Source organism: Cinclus cinclus, chromosome 13, assembly GCF_963662255.1.
Source record: "Cinclus cinclus chromosome 13, bCinCin1.1, whole genome shotgun sequence".
Lineage (NCBI taxonomy): Eukaryota > Metazoa > Chordata > Aves > Passeriformes > Cinclidae > Cinclus > Cinclus cinclus.
This window is the reverse complement of record NC_085058.1, coordinates 19,614,370-19,637,148: the sequence shown is the minus strand read 5'-3', so window position 1 is coordinate 19,637,148 and position 22,779 is coordinate 19,614,370. Positions and strand designations below refer to the sequence as shown.

Sequence of the window (22,779 nt, the reverse complement as noted above, 5' to 3'; positions counted from 1 at the left end):
GAGCGCGCTGCCCCCCGAACCCTTTCACCGCCCGCTCCTCTCCCGGGGAGCGCGGCCCCTGCCTGAGGTGAGGGTGGCGAGGCTGTCACCGCCGCGAGGCGCGGACCGGGGGTTCTGCGAGGCGGTGCCGCGGGTCGGGCGCCGCCGCGTTCTGGGGCCGGCGGGGAAGGGGCGCGGGGCTGTCAGCGGGGGCGGGGAGGCCGGCACGGCGGGCCGGGGGATGAGGCGGCGTGGGGGCGGCGGTAACTTTCCGCTGGGCCGCGGTGGGAGGGGGAAAACTTTCTCCTTGCGCCCGCCGGCTCGAGGCTCCCGCCAGCCCCGGCCGGGCCCGAGGGGCTCCCCGGGCGGCGGGGCCGACCTGCCATGTTGTACGGGCTGCACGCCGGCGGGCCGGGGTGTGCGCGTTCCCCGAATCCCTGTCTGTGCGTTCCCCGAATCCCCGTGTGTGCGCTCCCTGCATCCGCGTCTGTGTTTTCCCCAAAGCCCCGGGCGTGCTCCCTCCCCCGATCCGCGTGCGTGTCCCCCAGACCCATGTGCGGATTTTCCTCGCAGCACCGCTGCGTCAGCCGGAATTGCCCAGTGGTGCTCAGCCCCACGGTGCGTGTTTGTGTCCCGGCTTTCCCTTCGGCAGCCTGGGTTACCCTATACCTGGGTTAATGCGACGCGCTAGACTCGGTGGTAGAAATTAGCCCTGGCATTTTTATCGTCGTTCTGTCATGAGGTCTGCGTGTAGCACAAGTTGCTGGCCAAGGGATGATGGTATTCAGTAACTTCCCAGTGATGGTTGTTATTCCGAAGTTATTTCACACAGGCTGTGTTTAAAAGTGTGCCGCTTCTACTTTGCTAAAAATGAGGTCTTGACTTTCTGCCCAGTTCTAAAACTTCATTTTTTTGAATTAACTGAGTGGAAGTATGGTGTTCTGGACAGCTTTTTACTTCATTTCACAATTTTTTCTGGAACTGTTGCTCAACTGTAGGTTTCCGTAAAAAGTGTTATATTACAGTACATATTTCACTTTTTGAATGATTAAACACGAATATGTTATCTTGGCAAGTGTCTGGTGGTTTAAGGAAACTAATTGAGTTAGTCTAGCCAAGGAAGGTCAAGGGGGAGTAAATGGATTATTTCTGGTTTGTGTGTCTAGCATGCAGGTCCTACTTTGTAACAGTCTCTTGCTTTTCTCATCTTTTTTTAAAAAGTCATATATTTAGAGTACTGGAGAAACTTCATCTAGCTTTTAAAGTATTGAGGAGTCTGTAAGTTCATTTAAATGCTCTGTAAGAGCATTAAAGTGGAACTCTGGTAAAGGGAGCTGGTTTTTTAGGGGCTATCATGACTTGGCATTGAAATAGTTTAATTATCAAAAATAGAGCATTAGAGTTTCTGTGGTTAGCTTGAGGAAGGGGACAATTGCATGGGGCCTTAAAAACAGAACGAAAAAGATTAAGCCTCTCTAAAGCCTTAAGAGCTTCTGTGATGTATGTGTTTTACTTCTGGAAATGTTGGGCTCCAGCTGGATGAGTACTTTCCTCAAGTTTGAGTGGCTTCTGCTCCTTTGGAGCAGGTTTTAACCAATGGCCTCTTCTGAAAAGTGAATTTGTTAGAAAGCAGTGCAAAATAGAAGATCTGCTTCTGCAAGCTGTAAGACAAAAAGCACCAGGACTATTTTCTTTAAACAGAGACTTACTTAAAAATGCTTTTCCAGTATTTGAGGTATTCATACCTCTGAGTATTCATAATTTTGTAGCCATATGGTTGCAGGTTTGTGTTTCTGGTGAGCAGTTTATTCTATATGACATAACCCCAGTATAGTGCCTAATGGAATTACTATATGTGTTAATGGCAATATTAGCAGTTATCTAGTTAACATAGCCAGAGTTAATTATTAGTTAGAAAAAGCACAAATATTGACATAGCCTGACACACACTCTAGGGCTCAGGTGATCAGATGCAGGTCAAGCCTTAGAAACAATGTCAATAACCTGCTTCTATTTCAAATATGTGCTTGAAAGGGAGAGTAGAAAGGTAGAGAGTGAAGCCAGCTGGTCCCTAAAGGCAGAGAGGTTGTAACTACCCCAGCTGTTCTGTGTGACTCTTGGAGAAGAATTGTGGGCACCACCACTGCCAGAAGCCAGTCTGGCAGTTTTTAATCTGCAGGATTTTGCATTGAGGGTTTACTAATTTCTAGGTTAATTCCTGCTGTAGTATGTGATAGCTGGAGAAAACTGTCTTGTGACTCTTCAGAGAGGAAAGACAATTCCTAGACCAAGCTGAATGATAATGGGGTTTGGTAACCTTGAGGTTTTAATATGGGGACAACAAATTTGCAGTGTCACTTAAATATTCAACATCCTTTTTTATTTCCATCATGCTTCCTAGCAGCTGAGTTGCTGTTAGTTTTGCAAGTCATAGTAGGCTGAAATGCTTTTTATAACAGTGACTGCAGAAACATTTGTGTTTCCTGGCCAAACACAGGCAGGTTGGAATGGGAATATACAATAGGTACTTAGTCAAAAGCTTTCTCAGTCTTAAATTTATCTCTAAAATGAAGACTTGCAGGAAGACTTCTTTCTATTTTTTGTCCTTTCCTCAACTTTGACTTGAGTTTTTAAATATGGTGTTGGCATGACCAGAAATTTGGAGGCCAAATATTGCCCAGTCTATGTTGGATTAAAAATAAACAGTCAGTATAGGCTTGTAATGTTGTTCAGATGTATGTTTGGGGTGTTGGTGATTTCCAACCATGTTGCTGTGTGGCAGGGTTCCAGCAGTAAAGGTTTTGATACATGTGTTGCTGTAAAACCAAGGTATTTTTTCTGAAGTTTCCTGGAAAGGACTGGATAATAATACTAATAATGAAAGAATGAATAATACTAATAATGAAAGAAAAAAAAATACACCAAAATATTTTCTTTACAAGTGCCTTAACAAAGCATCATGCAATTTATGGTGATTGGTGTATTTCCAATATGTTTATTTTGCTTGTTACTGTATTTTAGTCAGGCTTCTCTGGGATGTATTCAAATTTCATACTTTTGTTAGACTGGCTCTTAAAAAAAACCTGAAGAAAAAAAAGCCCCAAATCAGGCTATTCCTTACCCACCTTGCAATTCCTATCTACAACCAAACCTGTAAAAATGTAGGACCTTTGAAGAAAGTTTAGGTTGAACTTGTCTTCATGCAAGGGTGCAGGTGTGATGTGGTGGGCTGAGATTACCTGTCCCTTGTCCTTCTGCTGTAGCTTCACTGGGTGGTGACAAGAGCACAACATTCTCTTGGTCTCTTCACTTACATATTAATTCTGTATGTAAATAATATCTGCTGCTGCAGACACAAATCATGGTATCATTTTTTGCTGTACAAAGAGCAGCAAATCCTGTGGAAGCTAAAGCAGCTGTGCCTCATTTTAATGGAGGGACAGCCAACAGGTAGGGGATGAATATATGTAAGCTGTAAATGCATCACCACTGTTCAACTGTTGTTAAAAATCAGCTGTTTCTAACCCTGGTACTGATCAGTTAATTGCATGAACGAGGTTCTTTGCTAAATGGCATAACAGTCCTTGGATATTTTCTACTGTCCTTTAGTTCAGGTTTAGTGTATGCCTGCTTTGAATGTTGGGTCTGTGGCTGCTCTGGAAATAGGCTGCTGATGCTTAAGTGCTCCCACAGACTCCAGAGTAAAAATTAAACTGTGCAGGGAAGGCTGTGTGGGGCAGTGATGCCCAGAGGTTTGATCTATAATACTCATTTCAGTAGCAGTCTGTGATGCAGAACTAGTCACTGGTAGTTCCCTAAAGAGCTCAGAAACAGTACCAGGAGGAAATTGAGATGTGGAAATGAAAGCCTTCAGAAAGTGTTGGCTGGCCTTACTATCTTAAATGGTGTATTTTTACCTTTTCAATATATTAGATGCAAGATATATTGCTTTATCTTATATATATATATATATATATATATGAAAAATGTATATGTGTCTAATGGATATATTAGATAGTGGTTACTGTAGAGGCTGAAATAGAGTGAACTAAGTAATAATGGGAGGGGAGTGAAAGGAGGAGGAAGTGTGGTCTAAAAATGGAATGAGAAGAATAAGGAGCATGTTAGAAGTAAGTTAGGCAGTTATATCCTCCCTGTTTAATATTTACTGTAAATCTTGACTTTTAACTGTTTGGGTCAGAAAAATCATTAATGCTAATTAATAGGGTTTTTTTTCAGTTTGGCCATCTGAAATGAAGGTGAACAGGCAGTAAGCATGATGTATAAGTACATATATGTAAATAAAAAAATCCCAAGAGAAAGCCCCCACCTTGTGTGCAAGCTTTATGCAAACACAGAGAAGGGTTTTGTGGGCTGGACTCTTTTGAGTTTTGGTTTTGACTTGAGCTTCAGAAGAAACTTGTGGGCGTAAGGAATTATTCTCTAAATTCCTAACTCTTCAAGATCAGGATCAGCAGTAGTTACCTTGGCATATGATTGCTTTTCAGCTAATTTATGGTTATTTTGGGGAGGAGACCCTAATGTTGTTTTCTACTGCTTTGCTGGCTGGGAACCTGTCCCAGCAATACATGGTAGTTGATTGATGTATTTGTAGCTGAGCTGGTACTGGTACTTGCACACTTATTTTTTCTGTGGAATAGATGCTGAACATTTTGGTAAGTGGATGTAGAGATTTGCTGAATGAGGGAGGTATTAGTGAATGTTATCCCTCCATTAAACCTTTCCAGTGGGGTGTAGATGATCTGCAGGCAGCAGTTACAGCCCTGCAGATGCAGTCTGTGCATGGCTGTCCCTGCCTAGAATTTGGTGTGTGGTTGGGTTCCATTTTCTCATATTATGGAATGTTCTTGCTGGCCAAAGTAAAAAAAAAAAAAATCATATAAAACATTCTAAGTCTCCAAGTGTGTTTTTAAAATGTAGCAAAAAGTGTTACAAACAGTCCCCACCTATCTTTTCTTCTATCACACCATGAATTCAAAATTTAATTTGGGTAGAGAATAGTTTCAAAACAAAACTCAGGTTGGCGAGTCCAGATGTGACAGGGTGGAAGCAGGTCAACTTCTGTCACTCTTGGTTTGATGCATTTTGACGTTTTCAGTGACAGACTTTGAAGTGTTTGAAGTTCAGTATTGGAAGATTTTTCTATTTTCATTTGCCTTTATCTACTGTGCCAAGAAAAATAGAACATTCTGTCTGGGGTGACTTCTCCTTTTAAAATGTTGTTGTATAGTAAATAGTTGTACAGTAAAAACATGGACAAGCCACCCTCCTGAACTGTGCTTTGGATGAAGTAATATTTACATTTTATAGTGCTTATTTTGGCTTTTCTCCCTGTGATTTGCTACAATTTGTTTTCTGCATCACTCCCTACAAGCACAGTTGTATTTCAGAAATCCTTTCCATTCTTTGGTGGTGCCTTTTGGCTGTAAATACTGTAATCTAGAAAGAAAAGTGGGGGTTTTCAAACTGGCCCTACTGAGATTTGTCTCTGTCATGAGTCTTGTGGTATGCTTGAACATCCCTTTCCTGAATTTTTGTAGGCAGGGTTGAATTGTATGGGATTTTGCTGTGGCACAACCGGAATGATCACCGAAGCAGCCTGTGCCTTTTTAGACCCTCTTAGTAAATGCTTTGATTTTATTGAGACTACAGACAGCACTGAAAAACAAACAAATAGAACACTTGGTGAGTGAGGGAAAAAATTTGTAGAAGATTCTGATGCCTGATGATGCCGGAGAAGCCTGATCTGACCCTCAGGGTGAAGTCTATTCCTTCCTGCCTTCTCCTGCTACTTATTCTGCTTCTTCCTCTAAACTTTGATGCTCTAGATGACCAGTTCCTGCTCACTTTTCAGTACTCATCCTGCTGAATCTAGATTAGCCTTTGAATTTTGGCCTTATCTTTCTCTCTTTCTTTCTTCCTCATTATTACTGAACAAGTCTGCTTGTCCCTCAGTTCTTGGCTACATTCCTATTTTCTTCTCCGAAATTCATGGTCTTTTGTTTTGTCCCTGTGCTTTTATCCAGCACTTTTCCTGTTTCCCGACACCTCTTAGAGTTCCTTCGTTGCCAAGTTTTCTGAGCTCTCTTGATTATCTCCTCACTGTTTGGATCAGAGATGTAAACCATGACTTGGTACAGATGATTGTGAATGGGCCTGCAAAATGCTTGGTAGTATTTCCAGTCCAGTGATGCAGCACAGAAAAGTCTTAGGTTTTCTTCTTTTTTAATAAAAATTGATGTAGCATCAAAGGGAGCTTAGTGGAGGCTGGTGGCTTCTTGTGAATTATTGTGTTGTCTAACATCACTGAGTGAAGATGTGTGCAGTAGGGTCTAAAAAGTAATGCCATTTATCACTTTGGCCCTGTTTTCTCTGTTGCTGTTTTCTGTGTAACTGTAGTGGGAAATGGGAATAAGAACTATAGGCGATGTCCTACTAAAAATGAAAATACTATGAGAAGTTCTGTTTGTATTTGGGTAATGATGTAAGTCCTTTGCATTCTTGTTTCTTGAAGAGGTAGAGCCTTTACTTGATATGTAGAGGACAAGAAACTAGTTGTAAATAAGTTGTGCAAGTAATACAAATAGAGCTGCAAGTACACTGGCAGCAATTCTGGCTGTGCTCCTGGCAATGCCTAAATCTATATTTTTTGCTTTCATTTAAGTCTCCTCACTGGTTTTCCAGAGAGTAGACTAGAAAAGAAAATTTTTGAAGTGTCTCTGGGGAAATTAATCATGTGTTAATGCTGCCTAGTTCTTGGACGTTTTTCAGCTGTGCTTGAGGTCTGCAGGTGATCCCAAAATTTATAATTTCTAGGGCTTCTCGAAGCTTGGTATTAACAATTGTGTAGTTGGAGAAAATTATGTTGTGCTACTGCTGCATTCTCTTTGTAGTCTTGTGTGAAAATGTTCCAAGTCATATACTGGGAAGTACCTGGCTGTAACTGGTGCAGGTCCATGGAGCTGTGTGTGGGTTTGAGAGATCGCTGGGGCTGGATTCGCTTTACTGGGCTGTCAGAGTAATGAGCTAACAGTGCTGATTGCTCCTGTGAGATCTCAAAGAAATGGCCTTGTAGATTGGGGTTATGAACAGAACCTTGAACTTTGTGATCCCAAAAATACGGTTCTGGTAAACTAATTCCCCAGATTTTTCCACTTCAGGAATGAGAGCAAAACTTTCAAGATTTGTATCAGCCCTCCTGAGATGTTTCTTCCTGGCTTCTCTTATGTTGCACTTTATTTACTTCAGTCTTCTCACAATAATCTTCTGTGAGTGTTCTGCAAGTTTTGGTGAATAGAAACTGCCTTTAAACAAAGTTCACTTTTGACTACAGCCTTGCTGATGCTAATGAGCTGTTGTGGGAGTGCAGAGTCTCAGTGTCTCCAGTGAGGCGCTATCCTCAGTCCTGTGGTGCAAAACTGCTGCTCCAAAATGCTTCAATGTAGCACAGGCCCCTGGGCTTGCAAGTTCCTCGGTGCAAAACACCAGCTCAAGCTGTCTGTGGAGATATCAATATTTAAAAATGGCTAGCTGGTGTTCACTATATCTGAAGAAAAATTATGAACTGTGTCAGTAAAGGACAAGAAGACCGTATCACCTACTGCAAGAGGAATTGGGGTAAGGTGACTAGATGAAATATGCTGATTGTGCAGTAAGAAAGTTCTGCTTAAATGTCAGAATCTTGCACAGAAAAAATGGTTTGAAGTAGATTTTGAAAGGTTCTTGGGCTGAGAGAGGACTTTGATAGCTGGCTAACACCTAGGAATGGACACAGAGGGTATTGATGGTCAGCAAATAATGGAAGAAGTAAAGTAATTTGAAGTGGCTGGCTCATCTCTTCTTGGATTTATTTTGGCTTAAAGCATTAAGTGTTGTTTTCATTCTTAAAATATCAGTGCAGCATAAAACTTGATATTTTGTTTCTTTGCTTTAAAGTCTGGTTTCATTTACTTTTTTAGTGAAGTGATATGTAACCTTACCTTAGCAAGGAGTCCTACAGCAACCCACAGTGTTCATGTCTTGTGACTGGTGCAGTGAAGTGTGAAGAAAGTAAGTTTCAACAAATGTGTTCATTGTTTGATTCTTATTTTTACTGTTTCTATAGGAATGAAACTTTAACAAGAAGTCTATGTTAAAGCCTGGCTGACAGCAAGAGAGGAAAAGTGCAGAAGCAATGCCCTGATACAAAGGTAGGGAGCACATTGGTAGAGTGGGTAAAAGGCTTGTGTTCTGCCTTGGGAATTCCTGTGAAATTAGAGGGCTTCTGCTTTGTACCCAGGATTGTTTGCTTGCTGTGAAGAAAATATTGAGGGGAGAAGGGTTTGTCTGACAGTTTTGCCAGGCAACTTTGGCAGCACAGAGATTGGCTGACGTTTTTTTCCTTGTGTAACTGCAGTTACTCCCATGTCTAGAGACTGGAACTCCCATGTGATTTGTGTGGTGTTATGCATGAGAAGTGGCTCTGAGTAGCCAGAACAGGACTGACTGATCCAGTTAACTTCACTTTGCTCTTGCATGCCCGGCTGACACATCTCTGTGGGTTGGTAGCAATGCACATATGAGATGCTGGGGGCTGTTAGAACTTTATTGGCAATTTTTAATAATTGGCCTCTGATTTGTGTCTCTGTTCATCTGCTCCTCATATTCCTTCAAAGGAAGTAAGTTCTTGGAATGTTACTGTATGATGAATATTTTTAAAAAATAAATCACAAGCTTTGAACTCTTAAAAAAAGGTTGCCCTGCACTGGTTTCCAGCCTACTCTAGGAGATATTCATTGCTTGTTTACACATGGAACATGTTTGGAGTCAGTCTAACAAAATGAAATGTCACCTGCTTCAGACAGCAAATAGATCTAATAAGGAACTCAAATTAATAAGCAATTTAATATTCTCAAAGAAAAATGCAGGAAGGAATGAGAATGACAACAAGGCAGATTAAAAGATTACAAGGCAGTTGTTGTATTTGTCTGCCAGAGGTGGACTGGCAGAAATTCTTTTATTGGAGTCAGATGGTCCTTACTGCTGTCTGGGAAAGTTGGCTCCTGGAAAGAAACTGGCATGACTGGAGCAGTTCTTCTGGTCTGCAGCCACTTCCAAGTTCTCTCTGCAAACTTCTGTGGGTAGGAGCAGGTTGTAGGGATTAGATCAGTATTTTTTTCCTTGTAAATGTTGTAGTGCATCTGTAATAAACTGTACTTCATGAAGCATTGTGCCTGTTTCTGCTGCACAGATGCAATATATGGCTCATCCACATCAGTTCTGGTCATGTGATAGGGAAAAGCTGATGTGTGCTTTCCTGTTGTAGTATTTGAATGAGGAATGTGATCTGTTCAAAAAGCTTGGACACTGAATTAAATGCAACAGTGGTGACAAGCAGAAAAAAATCCTTAATTAATATTTCCTAAATGCTTATGGAAAAATAGGATGTTAGAAAATTACATTGAATAAACAGTGAAACTGTTTACCTTTTGTCTTTCAGCAAAGTAATCAAGCTAATAGTTTGTGGATCTGAGAGATTATCTGCTTGTTTTCTCTGTTCCCACATTCTTAGAAATAATGAGCTCTCATCTATATAGTCATCATCTAGTATGTGTGTGTTTGATAATTTTTTTACATGACTTTGTTATTTGCAAGGATATTTTGATTCTTTCTGATCTTTTTGGTGTTTAATTTGTAGTCATATTAATTATACGCTGTCCATTAAAAATCATTATAGTGAGGTGGCTTAAAGACCATATATTGCACTTATTTCCAGGGACTTTTGTAAGAGGTTATGGTTATGAACCCATGGCATTGCCTTCAAAGTGCAGCCTTTTGTCCTCAGCTTACAGAAGTGTAGAGAAGCAGTGGAAGCTTCTCAGTATGGCTCTCCTAATGTTGAATTTCATCTGGAACTAGCTGCCTTGAGCAGCTCTCTTGTGCAGTGTGACTTTTTCTGCTGTGTTTTTCATGTTTGTTTGGTTTGGGGGTGTTTTTGCCTTCAAAGATGGCATGCAGTATGGTGAGATGATGTAGGGAGGTGAGTGAGGATGAAAAGATTACAGTATGCAAGTTGTAGGCAAAAATCTGCTATTCTCTGGATAGAACGTGAGCAGCATTCCTGACCTCCCACACAACACAAGCCAAGGAGTGAAGTGAAGTGAAGTGAAGTGAAGTGAAGTGAAGTGAAGTGAAGTGAAGTGAAGTGAAGACCCTGTGGCCAGGCTGTGTTGAAACCCTTGCAGAGCTCAGAGCTCTGGGACTTTCTAGCTGATAGAGCCACACAGGGAGCTAAGGAAAGAGATCCTGCTGTGAAATCAGCAGCTGTGGAGAAATCTCTCTCCTTGGACTGATGCACATTTCCACCCCAGGGTTCTCTCAGGTGCTCTCCTGAGATTCACACCAGCAAGAGAGAAAACCACGACTCACTGAGTAAGATGTATGACTGAAGTCACTGTTGAATGGCTTCATGATCTGAGCTTTTACAGGGATTCTTCACCAGTTCATGTGAAATGCTCTTCACAGAATGATTATTTGTCACTGAGTTAGCTCATGACTTATACAGACCCCCTTCTTTCTGGGGTCAGTTAACAAAAAGTTTGCATAAGTCTGCTCTGCCAGGAACCCAATATTGAAAACTTGAGAGCTGCAGTAGATCTAGTAAAGTCTAAGTCAACCATAGACTAAAATACCACTGAAGTTTATATTTTTTATCCCATTTTTAGCTGTAAGAAAAGTCATAGAATTCCTGAATGGTTTGGGTTGGAAGAGACCTTTAAGATTATCTCATTCCACTCCTGCCATAGGCAGAGACACCTTCCACTATCCCAGGCTCCTCCAAGCCCTGTCCAACCTGGCCTTGGACACTGCAAGAATGGGGTAGATATGAAGGGATAATACATCAGCAGCCAGGCCTTTTTGTTTTTTTTCCTCTCTTCTATAAAATCTATATTAAATTATGAAAGTCTTGCTGACTTGTGTATTATGTGCTATAACCTTAGGAAGCAAATTTATATGATAGCAGGTGTTTGTATGTAGGGGATTCTAATTTTAACTGCCTCTAAATGAGGAGAGCTTGTCCCAGTTTTTCTTGAAAGTGCTTTTGGGAATAAATGAATGATTGAATTTAAGACTTTTGGTATAAACTTTATATGGAATAATGGTGAGGTTTAAGTAGTGTCAAGGTATTCTTCAATATAATATATATATACACATAATTCTGTTTATTTGTAATGCTGTCTTGGCTGATCAAACTGGAGTAGTGCTGTTAATACACTGGAGTTCAAAGTCTTGCTTGCAGTTCTAACAGCCATCATTTGTATAATTTTTGATTATTGAAGTTTCATTTCATCCCAAAAGGTGTCATTAATTACTCCAGAAATCAGTGTAGTTCTGTAATGCTGGTGAGAAAAGGAAAAAAACCCTCAATGTTACAATAGCTGTAATGTACACAGAGAATTGTTAATGTAACAAAATATCTAGAACTTCAGTCATATTAGCTGAAAGATGTCCCTGTTTGGTCTTATGCCAGGGTTTCAGGATTTGTTAAACATCTCATTCTCTGCATGTATTTCTTCCCAGCCTGCCTGGGTTTGCTGGAGCCAGATGGACAGAGAGATAATAGGCAGCATATGCAGAGGCTGAGTTTGTGTGTCTTTGAATATATCACTCAGGGAGGAGTTTAAATTTGTAGTTATTACTTTTACATATATGCTGAGTAACATATTCCAGATGTTTTTGAAATAACTGAATGTAGGTTAAACTGAGCTCAGTTTTGTAACTGCATTTCTCTCTTCAAACACCAGCTGAAGTTATTCTCCTGTATATGGATGATTGCTTGTCAGTGATCATGTTTGCTTAAGTGTCCCATAGTGCTTATTAGCTATAAAGAAAAATAAAAATTAGATAAATTGGGGTTTCTTCTTGGCATTTTCTGGAACAATATAAAGAAGCATAAAATAAAAACCTGTACTCATTTCTTTGCAATTTTAGAAGCTTCTCAAGCCAGCCCAGCAAAACACAACCAATCTACAAAATAAGAGCAAGAAGAGGGAACTGACTCTGTTGGTAGGGGTGACCAGGCACAGCCTGACATTCTTCCTGCTTGAGCAGGGGCTGGTGCTGGAAATCTGATGCCAGCTTGGAACAATTCGATTAAATGCACGTTATCAAATTGAGACATATTTTTCCAAATTACCAGTAAGAAATGTCTGAATTTATTATGTTTTAACATCATAATCTTGGTCAAATCCAAGAATCATGATGGCATGAAATTTGGTACGGCCTAATGCTTGCTACCTAGAGCAAGAAATAAAGGGAGCTAAAGTGATGGGAATAAAAGTTACATGAAATCTGAAGTCTTGTACCAATGATTCAAACTGTTTTTAAGTTCTGGTTGTTCAATTTCAGAATACCATCAAGCTCTTGAAACTCCTGTGTGCTAACAGTTTCTTTTGCAATAAAATTTTGCACCCAAACAACATTATTTCAATAAAAGAGAGTCTTAAATAGCTTGTCTGGTTTAAAAAGTCTGGAACTTGATGACAGTAAACTTCCTGAAGCTACTCTAGCAACATTCCATTGCACACAAGTGACTTGGAAAAACATTTTTAGCCCATTTCTCAATGTTCCAAATTTTATTTATTTGCAGGTTATGATTTTATTTTTTAAAAAAACAACCATAATTTTATCATTTCTGACCTGTATTTCTTTCTTAGAAGCTGTAACACCTTGTGATGGAAGATGGAAGACAAAGGGGCCCGTGTCGCTGATTACTTCGTTGTCGCAGGACTAACGGATGTCTCGAAGCCACTGGAGGAGGAGATCCACTTCAACGATGCCTGCCATAAAATGGCCAAACCAAAAGAGCCCATCACAGATGTGACAGTCCTTAATAAAACCCTGGGGGAGGAGGTTCCTCAGGGCTATAAATGCATAGATGTCACTCCCTCGGGCCTGTCTGCAGATCTCAATAATGGCAGCCTTGTAGGACCCCAGATGTACCTTTGTTATCGGCGAGGGAGGGATAAGCCTCCACTTACTGATTTGGGGTGAGTGCTTTCCCTGTTCCAGTGGGTGATTTTTCACAGTTTTAGTTCACTAAGGAGCAGATAAGGCAGGTTTATGGAAATGCCATACTTTTTAAAGACAAGGCAAAATTCTAAACAGGAAGATATTTGTTGACTTGAATGTACTGTAACCCGGTATGGAAGGGAAAATGCATGCTGAGTGGATTTTAATGATAAATTTAATCCTTCCCGTTTTGGAGTTTTCAAAGCCATTTATAATTTTTAATATATGTTTGGATTGGGATAAAATGCTTAATCTATTTAATACAGATTGAAAAGAGATAAGTTATATGGCATTCTTTGGATCAGGTAATGAAGCTTTAATATAACTGAAAATAACACTATTTTGCAGTAAACAAAATGCTTAAAAGCAATTATATATGAGGAAAACCAGCATAGTTTCATCATGAAGCTTTTCTGTTAGAATACACTTGGAGATAATGTGACCTGAACTTGTCGGTAAAAATGTTTCGCTCAGAGATGAGACGAGAGCTGTGATTAAAACTCAGAGTTTTTCAAAAATGTGCCTTCTGACTGTTTTCCATCTCCTTTTAACTAGGGTTTTATATGACGGGAAGGAAAGAGTAAAGCAAGGCTGTGAAATCATTCAGAGCACCCCGTATGGGCACCTTGCCAACATCAGCGGCAGCGCCTCGTCCCAGCGGGTGTACATCACCTACCGCAGAGCCTCTGAGAACATGACCCAGAACACCCTGGCTGTCACAGACATCTGCATCATCATCCCCAGCAAAGGAGAGACTCCTCCACACACCTTCTGCAAGGTGGACAAGAATCTGAATAATAGCATGGTAAGATTCAAAAGCTGAGCTTTGAAACTTGTTGATGTGATGTTTGTGGAGTACTTGTGGCAGCTCTTCAGAGTACCTGGTGAAAAATCTTCATAAGAGGTCTCCAAAGATAAATCAAATCTTGGAAGAGTTGCAGGATTGCATTCCTCTGTTCCTGCTTGGAGCAAAGTCTTTCTGGAATCCTTAGAGCAAATGTTTGTGTTTTTCTAGTGCTGACTGCAGCATCTTTGGATTGGTCCTGTTGTGTACGTGTGTGTAACTGGAGGTTTTACAGATGTGGATGTTTCTGATGCTGCTTTTACTGTTGTGGTGGGAATTCCATATCTAGCAACCAGCTTCTGTTTTGTTTTCCAACTCTTCCCTTTATCTACAATGCTATTTTATAAATGTTTTCTCTTCAGTAGTTTCACAAAGTTCTTATTTAAAGAAAATTGGATGCGAGTGATGTTGGAAGCTGTTGACTGTAAGCACATTTAAATGTTTAATATGGTTCCAAAGCCTGACCTGCTAAAATACACAGGTTTCACAGCACTTTGATTTGCAGAACTGAGTATTTAGGTGTTTCCTGGTTAAATCTGCAGCCCTGTGTGCTGACTCTTGCAGGGTCCTCAGAAGTCAGTGTGCTGGGGAGGATGACTGCTCTGCAAGTGGGATCATGTAAAAAAGATCATGGGAATTGATTTGTGCTTGTTTTTAAGTAAATGCCTGTAGGCATTAACCAATGGATTTTTCAGTTCTGCTAGTCCCCATATTGACTGGGTTATGGGAGTGCTGTCTTATGAAAGTTGTTACACCTTTCTCCCTTCTGTAAAAGTTCTGTGTTCCCCCTATGGGTGCTGCTCTTTTCTGTTCCATGGCTTTCCCTGTTCTTTATTCTCGTGTCCAGAAATTTAGAATTTAAATACTTAAAATGACCAACATTATTATTAATTATATTCTTATGTCCGTTTGTTATACTTCATCACTTAATCTTTTTTTTTTTTTACAGTGGGGCTCAGCAGTATATTTATGTTATAAAAAGTCTGTGGCAAAAACCAACACCATATCATACAAGGCTGGTATGTAACTACTGTGTAGCTTTTTTTAATCTTCAATTCAGCATGTCCAGGCTCATTTGTAATGTAATACATTTTGTACTAAGGAATTGACACTGTCTTGCCATTATCAAAAAAAGATTCTTTCCCTAAAGAATTCCTTTAAAATCATGTCCAAAAAGAGGCCTTAGAACTGGGTATCATGACCATGCTGTTTTAAAATTTGTGTTTCATTGGGAAGCTCAGCTATGTTTTGATAGGTTTTTACAAACCTGGGTGTCTCCCACCTCTGACCCAGGAGAGACCTGGGTCTCCCATCTCTTATGTATCCACGTAAGGATATGTGTGTGTGTGTATGCAGAAGAAGATATCACAGAAATTATCTGATGCATTTTCATGATCACTTTCTTCAAGAAACATTTTGAAGAATCCTGCAGACTTCTACACTGCTTCAAGCATCGTTGGCACTGAGCTCTTTGAGTATTTTTGGATCCTGTATAATTTTTATTTTATTGTTGTATTTATAAGACAGAATTAGATTTGCTATGACTGACAAAACGTGTTGGCTTTGCATTTGTTGTTGGGTTTTTTAAACCCTGATTTTGTTTGGCATACAAGTCATGAGCGTGATTCACACTTAAGCTTTAATCCACTTACATCCCTTTTAGAGGCTGCTCTCTGTAAACAGGAGTTCAGGATGTACTAAAAGGTGGACAGTACGTTTGTAAACAAATAAAAATTTTAAAAGGCCCCACATCTGGTAGTAGCTTGCACAAAATTCTGATTCTTGGCATGAGGGGATCCCTGGTTTTTGGTTACAAGCTTTTATTGCTTATTAATATTCCCTTTTCTGATGGAAAGTATGTAGTGATTGTGCTGTCTAACAGAGAGAAATCCTAAATTTCATGCAGTATCTGTTCTCAGTGTGGAGTGCCCTGGGCTGGCAATCAGCCAGGATGGATTGCTACAGCCTCTGATGTAACTGAGGACCCGTGTGCTAAAAGCCTCTGCTTCAGATCTTCATGCTTTACAGCTGTGTTTAAAATAAGTCTGAACAGCCTGCTCTCTTGGCCTGACAGCACAAGAGCTGAGTCGGATCAGCATAATTGATTTGATTCTATTGGTATTAAAAAACTATCTGATATCTAACATATATTTTTCAGGGAACATTTGTTGGCCAGATTTGGTGTCGTAGCTGAAAACATCAGTCCTGTTTCTCAGTTATTCACATTACCTTTTTTCCAACTAGATTTTAGATCTTTGCTCATAGTCATGATGAACGAGCTGTTATATAGTAACAGGTCAGATGCACACAGCCTGAAAACAGGAAAGGATAAATCAGTTATTAATAGTTTGTAGAATGGAGGGTAGGATTTCTGTATATTGCTTTAGTCAGGTGATTCTTCCTTAGGCCATGGGAGCATCTGCCCCTTCCAGCTATTCCCTGTGCCTGATTATTTACACCTTCACTTATCTTCTGAAGTTTGTGTGCTCATGTGTGAATTTTCTGGCAATTATTTTATGGAATAGGCTATTACCAACCTGTTTCTGCTGGCTTTTCTATAACTGCCTCTTTTCTCATTCTATTTATAGGTTTAATATGCAGATATCCTGAAGAAGATTATGAATCATTCCCATTACCAGAATCTGTGCCTCTTTTTTGTCTCCCTATGGGTGCAACAATTGAATGTTGGCCATCTAACAGTAAATACCCTCTCCCAGTTTTTTCTACATTTGTACTAACTGGAGCTTCTGCAGAAAAGGTATTTCAAAACCTTAACAAAGTTATTAGTTTAATTGAAAACAGATTCAGTTGTTTATCTGTTCAGGGTGATGATAATTTTTTCATAGATGAGCTTGAATCTATTCTTTTGGGCTTGATTCCAAGACTGCTTCGAAGACTGACTTGCAGTAGTTTCAGTAGATCATAAACCTGAGCTCCTCTCTTTCCTGTTAGTCTGGGAAACTGGAGAGCTATAAAATTGGGCTGCATATACATGCAAGTAATGCTATTTTTATTGCAAGCATGGAAACGACCTTGCATGCACATACTTGTTCTAAAAAGTAAATTGGATGTCAGGGGATCTGGCTTTGAGTTGTGTATAAAGGATTCCTAAAATAGTTTTAAAGGCAATTGGAGGAGCAGTTGAGTGCAGTTGTACTCCTTATAATCATTATTTTTCTCTCAAATAAATTGTTTAGTAAATTACTCTGTCATGTGACATTCAGTGTTTTAAATAAATAATAGACAGTCTGGATTTTTACATCCATAAGAATATTCCAGAATGGATTGCTTCAAAAGATGGTGCATTAATGTATCTTTTCAAACAGTAACACAGACTTGATTTTCTGTGTGTTGGGGATTTCTTAGGTTGCTTTGAAGATCGAGGCAGAATTACTGACTTCACACCCACAATGTGTTTTCAGGTATATGGTGCTGCTATTCAGTTTTATGAACTCTATCCTGAAGAGAACCTCACAGAGAAACAAAAATCTCAGCTGGGATTAGCAGCTGCTGTCGAGGGAAAAGACACGTGCAGAACAGTGCAGACAAATAAATGCATCTGTCTGCTCTCTCACTGGCCTTTCTTTGATGCTTTCAAGAAATTTCTTACCTTTCTGTATCGTTACTCCATTTCTGGGCCACACGTCCTCCCCATTGAGAAGTAAGTAATTTCCAAAATTCATAACAGTCATTTCAGTTAAGAGGGTTTTTTTTGTTCTAAGTTTCCTGTAATATCCTTTTTTTTGCTCATCAAACTTTGCTCATCAAACATTAAATGTAACGGCTGCACTTTTCTCCTTTGATAAGTATATCTTTACCTACTTCCTGAAAAAGTCTAGGTTTTTGTTGGTGATTTAAGTGCCTGCAAAGGTCTCTGAAACCTGTTTTAATTGGCTTTGCACCCTTTAGCCGTAGCAATTAGAAAGAGCAAGATTATAAATCCTTATTCTTGCACACATCAAGTTAGGAGAATTAAATGAGTAGATTTGCATTTTTTCAAATTCCTATTTGTAGTGTAATGAGAGATGATAAAGCAGATTGAATATTTTGCACTAGTAATTATCTTCTATTTGTGATAAACTTCTTTCTCACATAAAGTATTTCACATTATAAAATGCAGAGGAAATTCTTACACTGAGAAATGGTCAATACCTATAGTTGTTATGTAATACCATATGTATTATTTCTAGGACAATGTAATCTTTTAATGCAGCAGGTTGCAAATACACTATTTGCTTTTTTTATTTTATTACACATCAGGTTTTTTCTGCTTCAACATAAATATTATCTTTCAGGATACTTTGTGGATTAAATATTTCTTGTGATTGATTGTTTATGCCCTTCATTATTGCAGTTCCCATCACTGAAGTTGTTTGAAAATCCTGATAGTGTAAACTTCCAATGATAAAAACATATCTATATATAAATATATTTGTTTTGTTTTTAAGCTCAGGGGTTTGGTGCTTTAACTTTTGGTAATGAATAAAATAAGCAAATATGAGAAGTGCTTTATCAATGTGGATTTGATGGATTTATTCTAATTTCTCTGATTTGTCAACTGGTCCATTTGCTGTGGATAATTTAGATATAGGACTCTAATGTTGTATCCCACTTACTTCCTTTGGCTATTTTAATGATGGTGAAGGTTTGTCTGTGCCATACATACATCTGAACATTTTCAGTCACTTCCCTTGTTGTGTGAGATGTTCCATGCTTTCGCCACTATCTTTGTACACTGGTAATAAAATAAAACCCAAATCAATGCTTATTTGTGGGTTTATCTGAATTTCTTCCAAATGTAGTTGCCTGTGTCATAATACTGGTAACATTTGTAGAAATCCTGGTGAAGCATGTGCCATAAGGTGGAGTTTGGGTTGGAATACCTGTTTCTCATGGGTTTTTACTGACCCCATGTAGCTTCTTCTAAGTGAAAGTGTCTATTTTGTAGAATTCCACTTTGAGAAAGTGTGTAAGTTTAATCAATTCATGAAACTGGGAACTTTATCAAATTCTAACAACATTTTTCTGTATTTGTAGTATGTGAAAAAAAAACCTTGAAGCTTTTTCATCAGCAATTTTATATAACATTTTGTATTTAGAACTGAAGAAAATGGATGTGCTTAATGATTCTCCTTGATATTCAGCCATGAATATTTTTTTACAAGTAACCAGTCCTAGTCTCTGAAGTTTAGTGCTATTTTGAACTCTGTCAGAAGTAGGATTTTACAATGGGACTGTGATGTTCAAACATCAATATTTCTACTTTACAACTGAAAAAAAATCTTGTAATTTTTCAGTCTCACAAACAGAGTCTGTATTCTGAAAGTGAAACTTTCCTCCCATTTTCTTGTGACCAGTAAAAAAATAGGTTTGCAAGGTCAGAATATTCCAATAGAGTTTAGGTGCTGGGATTTTTTGCTCTGTTTTTTGAATAAGTATGTGCCATTTTTATGTAATAATTTCTTTTACTGTCAAAAATTTGAAGTAGTTGAAGCTTAATTTCTACTAAATCAGTATTTTTCTTTTCCTGTAGACACATTTCCCATTTCATGCATAAAGTACCGTTTCCATCCCCTCAGAGGCCAAGAATTCTTGTGCAGGTAAGTGTAATTTTCTTTAATAACTGTGTCTAAGGTGAAGATAAAGCAGGTTAATAAATGGAAAACTTAACTTTTTTGCTCAATTTTTTTTTTTTCAGAATTTCTTTTCCTAAATTCAAACACACAATGTGAGAAATCTGTAAAAATTCTGTTTTCAGTTTAAACAGTTACTTCAGTAAGCTATAAGAACCTGTTTAGTGAGCTTAGAAATTTTTTTCAGAGTATATAGAAATTAATGAGAAACTACTCCAAGTCAGCATGTGGTCTGACTTTTGCAATAGCTTTTGAACTATTTTCTTCTTGCTACTGTCCAAAGGCTGAGTGTAAAATAAATAAATAAAACTAAAAGCAGATGTGAAATGTGCATCCCTGATTGCCCCTCTTCCCAAGGGGCTTTGTGCCCTCAGTGGGAGCTGCAAGAGCCACACCAGTGACAGCCCCTTTATCAAATGTGGCCCTTGCTCTGTGCTACCTGCAGGGCTCTGTGAGTGAAATAATTCCCAAAATTGCTACCTGCTCTTTGAAATTTCAGCCCTGTCACTATTGGTAGGAGAGAAAAAATCCTGGTCTCGAGGACTTCTGAAGTGTTACTAAATCTTTTTTATTTCCTCCTAAAGAGGAAAAATAGGTAGAGGCACGTTGAAATTTTTATTGCAGAGAGGGCTCTGTTGCAGTCATGGTATTCTACCAATCGTGGCTTATATTAAATAGTTACAAAATTCTGCTATTCTGTTATTACTTGTATAACATAAAATATGGAGAGCCCTGTGCAGTTGTGAACCATAATTGTGTAGCCCATATGGTAGTGAAGTCTTTCAGAGCAAATACAGTCCTAGTTATGTCTTTCTAGCATGTAATGAATATTGAAGATGCTCTTTAGTGTATTCTAGAGGAATGATATTTATTGCTGTTACTGAAAAGGGATTGGAGAACAGTTATACTGAAACTGTATCTGGCACTTCTGTCCCTTTTTTTACAATTTTAAAGTTAATTCAAAACACAGAATTTTTATTTCTTGTTTTGGGGTTTTTCTTATTCATATTCAGTAAAATATTTGTGCTAGGAAACACTAAACACCTATTTACAGAGATAGTAATTGAGTTCAGAGAAAAGCATTTAGTGTTCTTAGCCTGAAATTTTAGGGAATTCTGTCAAAGTACATAGGGGTTTATATCCTGGAATGTAGTCTGAAGATTAAGATATAAGTGCTATGAAAATGATGTTTGTTATAACTTATTTTCAAATTCTTTTGTGCATTAAATTAGTACAGCTTTAGGAGCTGATAGTACAGATGGAGAAAACATTGCATTTACAGTAGGCAGGGCTAATTGGAATCTGTGAATAAATTCTTCCTTCCAGCTGCTTCCAGGGACTTAAGTTGTGTTTGAAAGTGCACTGAACAAAATCACAAGTGATTGTACCTTAGACTTCTCCTCAAAATTAGTGTGGGAAATGCCTGCGTTGAAAATGGCAAGCTTTCAGTATTCCATTTCTCTCTGAAGCCTTTCCGTGGAAAATGTGGTAGTCTTTTGCTAAGCAATTAAACTTTTAAGTCTCAAAGAAATTATAGCCATTAGTAAAACACTTTGGAATGTTCCCATTTCCAGCTGCCAGTGTTGATGGGTTCCTTCTGACCTGAGATCTGCTGGACTCTGTCCTACATCCCCCTCATTGCTCAGAGGTTGCTGTGCTAATGTATCACAACCTGCAAACTTCAAGAGCATGTGGGATGTTTCTCCCTCTGAGGGCTGGGGGTAATAAGTGCCCCTTCTGCCTGTGGGAGATGTGCCCCTTGAATAGATGCTTGATTGTGTTTATGTGCTTTTGCTGAAGCACAGAAATCAGAGGACATCAGGCTTATGCTTCAGAGGGTGGCTTATGAACGTTTGCCTCAGGCTGAAAAAATGAGTCCTCTGAATGGTTCCACTGAACAAGCTAATGGTGGGCCCAAGGTGACTTACTTGGCAGATCCAGCCTGTGGTGTGGCCATCCACATTTGTCAGGGAAGTGGGATGTGAGACATGCAGGGAAAAACAGCTTTGCAGACTCTCCTTAATTCCCTGTGTTTGGTGGGTCTCCGGGCACAGCATTAGGTGACTTTGTGCTTCTAAGTCATCAGTCTTGTTTTCTGGCTTCTACTACCTGATCACCTGCAGTGGGTCTGAGGTGAAACACTCAAACCTGAAATGTTATTAAAAATGGTCTGAACTTGCAGCTCAGTTGTACAAGTTGCTGTGGTTGAGTTACTACTGCTTTTATACATCAGAAAATGCAGGTAGGATTAAGCCAGCTGGTATCTTGTTACCCTGGATTTACCATGGCTGAAAACATCAGCTGGGCTTTGATAAATGATTGTCTATTGCTATTGTTGTACTTACCTGAGTCTTCCTGTTCATGCTGAATATGTGAATGATTTGCTTGATGCCATGTCACTGTAAGAAAGAAATGTGATTTAATAGGATCTTCTTGCATCTTCAACTAATGCAAATTTTAAAGATTTTATCAGAGCTGAGCAGTTTCTACCAGCCAAGAGCTTAATTCTCATATGTCTTCTGAAGAAAATATGGCTTTACGTTATGACCTGCCATCTCTCCCCTTTATGAATTTTTATCCCTCTCTTTCCCCCTAAATCCAGAAAGAATTCCCCCCAGCTCCTGAAAGCTGTGTATGAACTATGGGTTCTCACAGCCCTTAAAGCACAGAAGGCTTCATTTTTCAGTAGTTAATATATTCAAATTTTTGCAGTATTAGCTAGTTTAAAGTCTTCTTTATGAATATGCAATGTATTCAGTTCTGGCCAAGAAAGGAAGATCATGCTTTGCCCAGTTTTTGCTAAAAAAGATCCTGATGCATATCATTGCACAGCACTTCTCAGAGTGATACACAACTGTGGTATACAAGATTCAGCTGAATTTGAATTATTTTCAAATGTTCTTTGTTATAGTTGTGTAATTTCTAATAAGTATTTCTGAAGTTCAGAATAAAAATAACATGTTTTAAAATCTTTTCCTAGCTATCTCCACATGATAACCTGATTCTTAGCCAGCCTGTGTCATCACCACTTCCATTGAGGCAAGTAGAAGTATCTTCTTAATTTGAGATGTATTCTGATTTGTGTTATGGAAAAGATTTGGTATTTTGAGTTGCAGTTGTGTAAATTAACTCACCTTGTCTGGTGCCTTTGGAAGCTGGTGGATCTGAAGTTGATTCATGTGATTAGATCTACACCCTAACAAGGATACACAATTAACAATGTTTTTGGGGGGCTTAAAATCATTTTAGTGG

The 22,779-nt window shown here is 39.1% G+C and overlaps 1 protein-coding gene across 3 annotated transcripts in view; it reads left to right on the top strand.

The window, feature by feature from the left end:
• Window positions 1-22,779, top strand: part of DENND4A (DENN domain containing 4A) — a 49,214-nt gene that overhangs the window by 626 nt on the left and 25,809 nt on the right. For all 3 annotated transcript variants that reach the window (XM_062501271.1, XM_062501270.1, XM_062501272.1), the window contains exons 2-9: window positions 8,105-8,189; window positions 12,696-13,028; window positions 13,606-13,855; window positions 14,844-14,913; window positions 16,483-16,652; window positions 17,317-17,555; window positions 19,428-19,494; window positions 22,508-22,566. In XM_062501271.1, the coding sequence (XP_062357255.1) occupies window positions 12,721-13,028; window positions 13,606-13,855; window positions 14,844-14,913; window positions 16,483-16,652; window positions 17,317-17,555; window positions 19,428-19,494; window positions 22,508-22,566 (1,163 nt within the window). In that variant the 5' untranslated portion in view covers window positions 8,105-8,189; window positions 12,696-12,720. The remainder of the gene's footprint in view (window positions 1-8,104; window positions 8,190-12,695; window positions 13,029-13,605; window positions 13,856-14,843; window positions 14,914-16,482; window positions 16,653-17,316; window positions 17,556-19,427; window positions 19,495-22,507; window positions 22,567-22,779) is intronic.